The following is an 11395-nucleotide window of genomic DNA, read 5'->3' on the forward strand; positions in this document are numbered from 1 at the left end:
TTATACAAGTAAGATGAAATTTTGAGTGGAAGAGAGACATAGTCTTGCTCTCGAGTCAGTCACTCACCCAGTTGGAAAGGCTTTGCTCTCTACTAGTGGCTTTCAGGGCAGTGAGAAAACAGTGAAAGAAGGTACAGAAAACTATGTGGAAGATTATGAACAACACTGAGCATTTCTACTTATTTTAGATAAGTAGAAACTCAACTTCTTGATTAGTCTTTTAGCAGGGATTTTTATAAAGATAATTTGTTTTACAAAGTAAGCGTGCACGCTCTTAACTAGGAGATAAAGCCAAACACACCAGCCAAATATGATGGGGCGTTTCCACACATCAGAGAACATTCATGAACACAGGAAATGAGATGTGCAGATCTTATTACCTTTCATCAAAGCTGAGATTGTGATCTCCAAACTGCTCCAGTAATGTCCTCTCAATTATCTTCTTTGGTGCCTGGTTTTGGATGAAGTAAACAATTGCATGACGCAAACGATAATCACATTCAGGTGGCGGATCTTCCTGGGCTAATTTTAGCAGACGTGTGTATTCCAACTTAATTGCCTAGATAATTTAAAAAAAGATCGACATTATTCCTTCTGGCTTTCAGCTCAGACATCACAGACACAAGATACTTTATGTACCACAGCATTTTGCCTACAAATTTTTTTAATAATTCCACAGACTACCCTTCTAAGAAGTCTAAACTATATTTTTAAAAAGAAAAAAAACCAAAACCACAGATAACTTGTCAAGTTGGTACTCTCTCTCACCAGTTAAGCCAGACAAAATCCCAAGTAAACCTTCCCTTCAAAAGTAGTTCCAATCCTGTGCTGTCTCCCTGAGAGGAGATTCATCCAATCCTTAGAGAGGTTTCTTTAAGCCCAAGACAAGTATAAGATTTCAGACACTTGACTTTAAGAAATTTTTTGAAGTCTCATTAGGTAAAAAAGTACCTCTAATACATGGTTAAATGCAAAGACATGAATAAAAAATACTCTACAGAAAGTTTAGTAAACATACATGATTTGGAAAATACTAAGTGAGAATGAAATATGTCCTGCAATGAAAAACAATTGATAGGATTTCTGAAAAAAAAAGAATAACTCCATATGAACAGTACTGCCCTATAGGGGAGGATGCAGCCCCCCCCTGAATTTTTAGAGAAATTTTAGAGGTCATCAGAGTAATTTACTTTTCCAGCTTTGCCAGCACGTTAGGTTTTAATGAACATAATTTGATACGTTCATTAAATTTTATTCACTGACACTATAGAGAATGAACAGGAGCAACAAGAAAAATAATTAGAAAAATGGTGACAAATGTTAACACACATTCCATAAATTCCCTCTGAAAACAGGGAAGTTATCAGATGGTTTCCTAACACATTTGCGAAGTTTCAATACAACGTATGCACAAAATAAAGCATCAAAGCAGTCACCAAAAAAAAAAACCAAAACAAAACCACCCTGCTCAGTATTTCAAGCGTCTTTATGCTGTAATACCTGACATTTAACTATGAGAAATTTGGGCTCCTATCCTCTGCTAATAACACTTTTTTTGTTTCAGCACTAAACATGTAGGGTAATAATCATACAGATTTAAACATAGAGCATGTGGAGACCTTTAAAAATTAGGAGAATGTTCTGCATCAGTATCTTTAAATGCTCATGATTTGCATTACCATTAAAAAGGATGTTTAGGACAACATTATAAATGCCAAAAGCCACACAGTTTTGATTATCTTACATCAGAAGTTCCACCATTAGAAAGTCAACATAGCTAACAATTAAACCTTGTTTATTGAGGAAGCAAAAATAAACTGCTTTAGACATTTAATTTTTCATATAATTACTTAGAAGTAGGAAAAATGCAACAAAACCCCTATATTTTTATAATAATTTTAAAATGATGTGGTATTCTACAGATTCAGAAATCTTTAACAGAATGAAAAGAACACTATTTCTCTACACAAAAAAGGTTCAGTAGAAAAAAGTATTATATGCTTTCATTTTCTCACTAAGGATAACAAAGATCTTAAAGGAAACATTCTGCAAGGACTTGTCTATAAAAGTTAAAGAACAATGACTGGAAGAGATCACTGACCAAGAAATATCTGAATGCTGGTCATGTCTTAAACCTGAGGTCTAGGGAGGGAGTGGAACCTTGGCTGTAACAATGACCCACACCAATATATTGAGTTTCACCTGAGTTACATTAAAATAAAGATACAGAACCCCCCCAGTTTTTTGAAAACACTAATTTCATCAAAAACAAACACAGAAAGGAACACAGTAACAGTTTTAAAAGGCATCATAGAAGCTTTTATAATAAGTTACAGGAAAAAGTGAGATTTCATCTGACGTGTCCCAAATCAAAAATTTTGCTCCCAAAACAGCCCCACTTCATCTGCATCCATTCAGACTAATGTATTCCTTCATAATGAACCACATTTCACCTCTTCTAATCTATTACAAATACAATTCAGCAGAAAATGAGTAAGGAAAGTTTTCTACTTTATGTCAAAACATTTTCTCACTCAAAGACATTCTGCCCCCATGAAGTCTAAATGTTTAAGGACTGAAAATTAAAGACTGAAAATCATTTCAACTGAGCATTGTTTTGATAACTCTAAAGCATTAAATAGAATTTTATTGTGAAGTAATTTTCTGCTTTAAAATTATCAAAACACCCTTCATATTAAAAAATATAATCAGATATAATTGAACTTTCTGGTTCAAATCAAGGAGTGATTTGATCAGATGACGATTTTTTTTTCAATTTGAAAAACACTCCACATATTTTCATTAATAAATTAAAAAAAAAAAGCGACCAACACTGAATCCCAAACAAACCCAGCTTCACTGAACAGAGGCTGTGGCAGATGTCTCTCCCTTCCCTGAGACCAGGCACAGTTAACAGAGACAGCCCTGCACACACATTATGTTTATAGCCCTTCTCTAAGTATCCATGTCAAACACCCACACAGACAAACCAAGCAACCAATCCATGAGGTTCAGTTTCCTTACCAAGGGGTTGCAGAGCTTTTTGTTGGTGATGTTAGGGTTTTTTGTTTGTTTGTTGCTTGTTTGGGGGTTTTGTGGCTTTTAGAATTTCTTCTACATCATAACAATTAAGAAGAAAACAGACTGCTACTCAATGACAAGCAAGAAACTTCTTTCTCCTCTCCAAATCACAGTTGAGAGCATTTTACACTTTATATCATGTTAAAGCAACTCCCTTTCTAATACCCTGAAAATTCAAAAGGCCATGAGCTAAAGGTGCTCAGAAGTTTGTGTATTTGAGAAAATGAACACATTGCTAAATCTGGTGGCACAGTGAAGACTAATCACCATAAAAAGCCTGATGTCTAACAAACCTCTGCTTAAATAAATAGTATTGACACCCATGCAGTTACCCAAAAGCAAGCAATTTAAAGTTATTAAAAATCTTTTAAGGAGTACAAACCAAGAATATCTCTTTGAAATAAACAACAAATGACTTAAAAGTCCCAGGGTAAAAAAAAACCTTTTTTATTACTAACAGGAGAAAAAACCCATATACTTTTATTGATTACACATCTAGGTTTCATATTACTAATATGTTACTCAGTACTATTACTAAAAAGGTAAAATGCAGAAAGGTATATGAGCTGCTGACATCAACAGGGCAAATATCTGTATATTTCACAGGATAAACATCTAAATGAGGGACTGATATAGACAAGCATGTATAAATGCTGGAAAAGACTATATATACAGAAAGGGGTAGAGGGAGTAGCATATCTAATAGGAAAAGTCAGAGGAGAAAAAGTTGAAAATGTTAGTTGTACCTTAAAGAACCCTGCTTCTGGCCCACACCTGTCATAAACATTCCTGGCTTTACCTATAGCCATGATAATACCTTGCATGTTCGGGGTCAGCATGACCTGCCACAAGGGATTTAAGGTAAAAGTTTTGAATGATTAATATTTTAATGACTAAATTCAATATGCCTTTAGTCTCATGCAAAATGAAAAAGCAACTTAATGCATGCATACATTGATATGGCACACTTCAATACAGATCTGGTGAGCATATTCTGCAAATCAAATCATGGCATGTGTATGTATAGTTTTACTGTAACAACATTAAAGGAATCTTACAAAAAAGAAAAAAAAAGGAAAACAAATCTGTGTCAAAAAAGTTACATGGACCAAACTTCTCAGGAAAGGAACATGCATAGTTCAGCATTAGTACCAAGCAGAAACTGCACACTGAATGACTGCTACCCATGGCCATGAAAGGATTAAAAAAAAGCTTCAAGTAGAAAAATCATCCAGTCACACTTGAGATATACTGCACTAAAGCCACCTGTGTTTTATGCATATTTCAAGGTCAAAATAAGAGACTCACTGCTGCAAATGCAATCAATCCCTGAAACATCTGTAGACAATCTCTTCTTAAACATCATACCCAAAACAATTAACAAAAACCAAGCCAAACACAAGACATCTCTCACTGCTATTCACATCAGTTTCACACAATTTGATCCATCCAAGCTACTCAGAAAAGCCTTTCTCCTTTCTAATCTGCAAGCAAAGGAAAACACTCCCTCCCTGCCCAAGGTATTGCTGGTGCAGCAACACACGATGAAGGATCTTAAACTCCCTGAGAGTCTCCCACACAGAAAAACATTTCTAAAAAGTGAATACACTCACAAAATGAATAGGGAAATAGGCAAGAAAGTTATCCTCTAGAAAGACAGGGGCATGGAGACAAAAGTAAAAACAAACAAGCAGGTCATTATATGAGGTTAAATCTGCATTTCTTTCAAGGTGGAGACTACACAACTGTGAGAAGCGAAACTCAGTGTGACGGTGTCAATTAAACCATTTTATTCCCTCCCCACCCCATCTGCCCAGTTATAAATGATCACACTTCCAGGGCAGAATGACCTGAAACATCCATTTGCCTAGGGAAGCTAAAACTCCCCAAGAACACATGTTCAGAGCCCTGAGAATATGAGCTGCACCAACTCTATTCCCACCCAAAACAAACATGGAGTAAGCAGTGACAAGGCAGGCCAGTTTGATGACCAGCAGTGTTGCTTTCTACTGCTGAAACTGGGCAGCAAAAAACAATGTTCCTCAGAAAAACAATGGGCCCCTCAATTATTCCTCAAGTAGTAGCAGGTACATGTACCACCATGAGTCTGAATTATTTTTAAGATTTGCAAGATTCAGTTCTACCAGCCACATCAGTTTCAGGTTATTTCCATGGCTAATTTAATCCCCAAAGCCAAGCTAATTTAATCCCAAAAGCTTAACCTTGGCAAATAAGAGTTCAGACTTTACTGGACTGACAAGAAAGCACAAACATTAAGAACATTTCTCAGTGTCCTGTCCCCTTTTAAATAATGCAGCAGTGTGCAGTCTTATCACCAGCATTTTGAAGGCTACCTGGCCTAACACAAACATCCAACCTCCACAGCTGAAGAGACAGATACACCTCCAGTGTAAAAGGCAGCATGCAAACCGTGCCCAATTAAGAGTTTGTAGTGCTTTCCTTCCGTATTCCACGACAAACTATGACATTGTTAAAGATCACAAATCGCTAGGCATCTAGTTTTGCAGAAGTCTGTTAGGTGTCACAGTGTGCAGACATGCCAAAACTTCTCATCAGGCAGCACGAGGAAGCCCCGAGGAGGAGCGGTGCACACAAGGTACCTCATCGTCATAACCCCCCTCCTCTGACTCAATCACAAACGTCCCCACATCGGGGATCGCCACCTCCACCACTCGCTGGGTGGGAGCTGCTTGAGCTGGGGCATTATCAGAGCTCTGCAGAAGAAAACCATTATCAGTACATGCTTGGGGGAAAAAAAAAAGAATAATCATAATCATTATCAGAAAATACAATAAAATTATGGAGAGATGGAAACTGACAGGCTGATCTAGTACAATGATGTCCACTGCTTAAATTCTGGAAAAATTCAGAAGCTGTATCTAGTTAGAGAATTTAAATGATATTTATAATTTTTTAAGCAGTACATTTTAAAATTAAGCTGTAATTACTAAAATTATTTCATTTGTTCTTCATTCACTAATTCTATCTTTACAGGTTAGTATACCAGTATCACAACTCTAATATCCATTACAAATTTAAGTCACTTGGCAAAGGATGAGTCTGTGAATCACCATTTTTTGTACATTTCAACCCAAAATTACTAAGTATATTATAAAATATCAGAATAGTTTAGAAAGGAACCTCAAAGATCATCTAGTCCTAAAGATGCCACCCACTAGATCAGGTTGCTCAGGGACCCATCCAGTCTGGCCTTGAAGAAGGCCAGGTCAGATACTTCATATCTGAAATACCTGATAAAGTCATACTAGAGGATAGAAACACACTGAAAGCTAACATTTCCCAATGCTCTGGGAGCAAAAAAAATACAAAAACTCGTTTTAAAGAACATTTAAGGAGCATTACATTTAACTGGATTATTTTTTAGAAGAGTAATTAAACAGAAAATCAGGAGACTATCCTAGTCACTAAAATTCTTGATCTATGGTCCATCACTGAATAATAGGCAGTTTGCAACATTTGTAGAACTTAAACCTTGACTCTAATCCAAGCAATGGCCAAGTGCTACGCTGCTTGTTCTGCAACTATAACAATAATCTCACTTTTTAACAAAGATTCCATAAACACAGTATCTATTTACACCCAACACTGTATAAATACAAAGGAAGGCTGGGCAATCAGAAGACAGAAAAAATGGACAAAAGGCACAAAATGGAAAAAATGAACATGTGGTGAGTAACCTACAATCCTGTTATAGGTGCTGATGTTGGCTTTCCTTCTTTTATAAATGGACAAACAAAAAGGGAAGTAATGGAATTTATGCCTGCATGTGGAAGCAGAATAATTAAAAAGCATACTGATACACTGAGAAGGAAGCACAAATCTGCCTAAGTGAAATCTGGGGATACAGAGAACAGCTTTTAAATGTTAACAGAGTATCTTCAGATTAACTAGAAATTGAACTACATTTGTTTCTAAATAATGTTTGCATGGTTTGTTTTTTTTTCTTTTGTCTCATTAAACAGATCATGGTGTTCCCCAACCACAGTCTTGTGAAGTCCTAAGGCTGACCACTGTGCCCAGTGCCATTATCCTGAACTACAACACTTGATCCACTGAAAAAAGTCTAAGATTCTTTCACATCCCACTGGGATGATGTCCACAAACCTTGGAAGGAGGACAGCCTTATGAAAGACACTTTATCATGCATTTTGGTATCTTCACAGCCACCTTTCCAGCTGGAGTAACATGTATTAAACAGACTCCCACTAAGCTGTTCTGAGAACTCAAAAAAGGCAATATGCAGCAGCATAAGGCTTTGGTGGCAGAGCATCTTCTCATCCAGAGTTAGGTGAGTTTCCCTGTTAGCTTCAATTTCAGTTTAGCAGAGGAAGTGTGCTTCCCTGCCTTCCTGACACCACAGGAGGGGTGGAAAACACAGCAGGTCAACAGGGTGCCAACAAGCTGTCACATAATTTTGAAAGATTGTAAGGTTATCTGGGGCCAGACTGCTTCTGTTTAATGAGGATTCACACCTGATCTTAGGAAGCATTTTGCACAGATCTAAACTGTTCATACCCATAGTGGTTACTAGGGATGCCTAAGGAAGCTATACTGTACATTTATGGATATAATTCCAAGACAGATGCATATATTGTTTTAATGGCACGTAGTTTTGTGGCAAACACATTTGTCATTTATCTACAAACTTATAGGGAAGGAAGAAAGTATTTGCTGAAAGAAGAAAATGTCAAATATTAGTTTATAAAATAGTTAATGCCCCATTCCTCTTAGTATACTTTGTGCAAAGCAAAAACAAACACCCAACACTGATTGTAATAGACATTTTAAATTAATATAGGCATCCTATGAATCACAAAAAATTATTTTCATCAAGTTGTAAATCTGCATTAAAGCTACAGAATACTGTTGAAAAACTCCTTATTTTTGAAAGCTACATTAGCTTCCACAGGTCTGTCAAAGGAACTCAATTATGTTCTTACATTTCCCAGATAAAAACCTGAATGTCTAAAGCAATATTTTTCAAGTCTTTCACATGGACTGTCAATGTTTACTCCTCAAAAATACATGGAATCATCTAACATTTTTAAAAGATGGTGGGCACAAACAGCTGATTGTCATTTGAACAATATACTGTACTCCTGACAAGCACTTTAATCCCATAGAGAACACCTATCTTAGTATTTTTATTTTTGCATTACACCCATTACCATTGTACACAGTTTCTGGATGGACTTTGTGTTGGACAGTCCCTGAAGAAAAAGCAATTGTCAGCTCAGAGTTTTCAGACTCACACCCTTTTATCCGGTTTTGTATCATTTTCACTTGAAAAATAAAAGCAAAAGAAGTATTTCAAGCTTCAAAATGTCCTCACCGTATCCATTATAGCTTCTGGACCTCTATCTTCTTGTTCAGCTAAAGCTTTATTGATTGCTTGTACAGAATCTTCTTTTAAGTGCTTTGAAATATCAGTTCTTGATGGCTGCTCTAAATACTCTGGTTCTCCTGCTTGAACTTAGTGACAGAAATAAAACAACAATTTTGTGTGTTAACACAAGCATAAATTTTAAATTGATTCATTTTATTTAGATCACTGTCTCATAGATAAGGTAAGCACACAGAAAGTGCAGGGTAAGCAACATAATTCACAAATACCACTTTACACCAGTCTGTGTCTCAGGTAATTTTAAACACTTCCCTACAAATGGATCCCTGATTTTTTATTAGGAACTAATATTTTATATTACGAATATATTATATTAGAAATTTTATATTAGACCTGTCCTGCCTATAGACTCATTAAAGCTCTTGAGTGAGGGGTATTCATCAACCAATCAACAGGGATGACTGAGAACAAAGGTGAGATTCCAGCTGGAGTTTCTGAGGGATACAGACTCAACATATGGAATTACCTCCAGCCACTTGAGTGCTAGATCTATTTTTGCTTTGTAAAATAATAAAGACATTCTGTTTTTCAGCCTTAAGGGAGATCTCAGTCTCCTCCACTTGAGAGCAATAAATTGATTAGTATAAATAGTGTCTCATATTCCTTACATGATAAAACCAAGTTTTGGCAGACTAAACATTCATTTTGTACTTTCCATTACTAACAAAGGAAAGAGCATGAATCTCAAAGTGTTTGTGAACTCAAAACATAACAAAAGATGAAGGAACTCTCCACAGAGTTTGCAAAACAAATCACTGCACTTCTTACACTCATTTTGCAGTCATACATAACTATGTATGCTCAATCTTTAGGACTCAAATACAGCACTAAGAACATCTGGACAGAAAATTCATCATGTCATCTTTCACATAATATACACAGCCTACTGCAATGGAGCAAAAGGTGAATGTTACCAAAAACCTGGCAGCTCTGGTTTATAATCAGATTGCCAGTGGTCCTTATTAGCTGGGTTCCAACAAGCATTGGCCTCACAGCTGCTGGTCAGAATCTTTTCCACAATTTTAACACCCTAATTGCCACACAGTAATTTCATAAGGAGGGCCTACTCTCATTATCATTAAATCTATTCAATGCACTGCACCAAGCACATTATTCTGCTCTTCAGATCTAAATGCTATTCTAATTTAAAATGTGAATGTAGGTCTCACACTAAATCATCCTGAATAGAAGAAATACATCATTTACAGACTAACAAGTCCTCAACACAGACTGGTGAGACCTATCTTAAAAAGACTCAGTTTCCATGGGGGAAAAAAAAAAGAAAAAAGCTCAGGGTAACTGGGAGGGAAAAGGCAGAAGAACCAATGAATAATTATTTTTTTAAATAAAAAATGAAATGCAAAAACCCACCCCAACAGGCTAAACTTGAAGTATAATTACCTTGGCCAAGTAAATAGCTGTAATTCAAGATTACACAAATTAGCCTTTTCTTCCTTCCTTATTTTTTAAAATATATATACAAGTCTCAGTGATTTTTGGTCCTACTCCCTTTCCAAACAGGTAGAAGCAGCTAACCTGGAGCAGGTGAGGGTGCTGGTGCCCTGGGTATCTGAGATAACAATTTCTCCTGCTGTGCTTTCTGAGCAAGTTCTGCATCCCACTCTTCAAGTTCTTTTTCAAAACGTTTATTGTCTTCCTTGACATAATCCCTTAGATCAGAAGGCAGCGTGTCCATTCCAACAAGCATCTGCCCTGTTTCTTTGTTGAACTCCTCTGTGGTAACATGAAATATAAGTTTCAGAAAAAGAACAGGACAAAAGAAAGTTAAAAGTTTGTTCAACAGATATCCTTAAGTGAATTACCAGAAATGTACAGTGTAGCACCAAACCCCCAAAACTATATTAGTTTTAACTGGTTTTACTATCTGTTGAGCACTCTATGTGACCATTCAGAGAATACTCACAAAATCCCCACCACTGCTTGACTGTGTTACTGCCACAGAGAGCTGGACACAACTAAACTTCCCAAGAGAAAAGGGGAAGGAGAGTAGGAGAGTGGACCTACAGGAATTCAGAAATCTAGCTGGTAAGAATACTAGCTAAATTGAGTAATCTTCCTTTTGCTTTGAGAATGGTCTCTGCAGGGGTATCCTACATCCCAGGGGATCCACCTGCAGTACTTGCCCTGCAGTGAGCAAACCTCTGATTTAACTGGAATGGCACAGGCAGCCTTCAGCTCAAACACCCTATGGCTGCAAGTGCACCACCAACGTGGCAACCTAGGAATGCTAAGGATAATATTGGCTCTCCTTTAAAAACTGAACAAATGAGCACTTGAGCCTTCTGCCCTATGAAAAAACAGGAACCTGACCATTTTCCATTACCTTCTACTGAATATCTGGACACTTTTCACAGACAGCTCTCTGTCTACTATTATCCAAAACTCTGTGTTAAGGGATTGCTGTCCTCTCTCTTTAAGCACTTCCATACAAAGCCTTATAGCTGCATACTCCTATATGACCTGAAAAAAATTTCCCAACCCATGTATTTCTTAGGTTTGATGTGTGGTTGTTAGGTCTGAGTTATTCACATTTCAATTTACTGCATAAGCTTTCAAGTTTCCATGCTCCAGTAGAGTGTATCAGGGCTCTGAAGCTTATGGGGAAAAAAGCAGCCACACAAGGATTTTAATGTCAAAAGGCTCATTTCTTCATTTCCATATTTCTCTCCTAATCTTGAGATAAACCCTCCAAAATTCTGCAATCCCTTCTCAAAAATATTTACAAATTAGCAAACCGTGGGTTTTTTAAATCTTAATAATTCTGAAACACAGGCATTCTTTTTATTGATCCATAAGCTGAACAGCAATTGCTCCACCCACAAAAACACAATCTAACAGCAGCAGGAA

The 11395-nt window shown here is 36.7% G+C and overlaps 1 protein-coding gene across 2 annotated transcripts in view; it reads right to left on the reverse strand.

The window, feature by feature from the left end:
- Positions 1-11395, reverse strand: part of USP25 (ubiquitin specific peptidase 25) — a 67174-nt gene that overhangs the window by 8955 nt on the left and 46824 nt on the right. Inside the window, exons 16-20 of one of the 2 annotated variants that reach the window (XM_031061930.1) lie at positions 10064-10261; positions 8456-8595; positions 5703-5816; positions 3828-3923; positions 381-559 (exon numbers count right to left, since the gene is read on the reverse strand). In XM_031061930.1, coding sequence (XP_030917790.1) covers positions 381-559; positions 3828-3923; positions 5703-5816; positions 8456-8595; positions 10064-10261 — 727 coding nt within the window. The remainder of the gene's footprint in view (positions 1-380; positions 560-3827; positions 3924-5702; positions 5817-8455; positions 8596-10063; positions 10262-11395) is intronic. The other variant, XM_031061929.1, reaches the window with a different exon arrangement.

This window comes from Geospiza fortis, unplaced genomic scaffold, assembly GCF_000277835.1.
Source record: "Geospiza fortis unplaced genomic scaffold, GeoFor_1.0 scaffold24, whole genome shotgun sequence".
Taxonomy (NCBI): Eukaryota; Metazoa; Chordata; class Aves; order Passeriformes; family Thraupidae; genus Geospiza; species Geospiza fortis.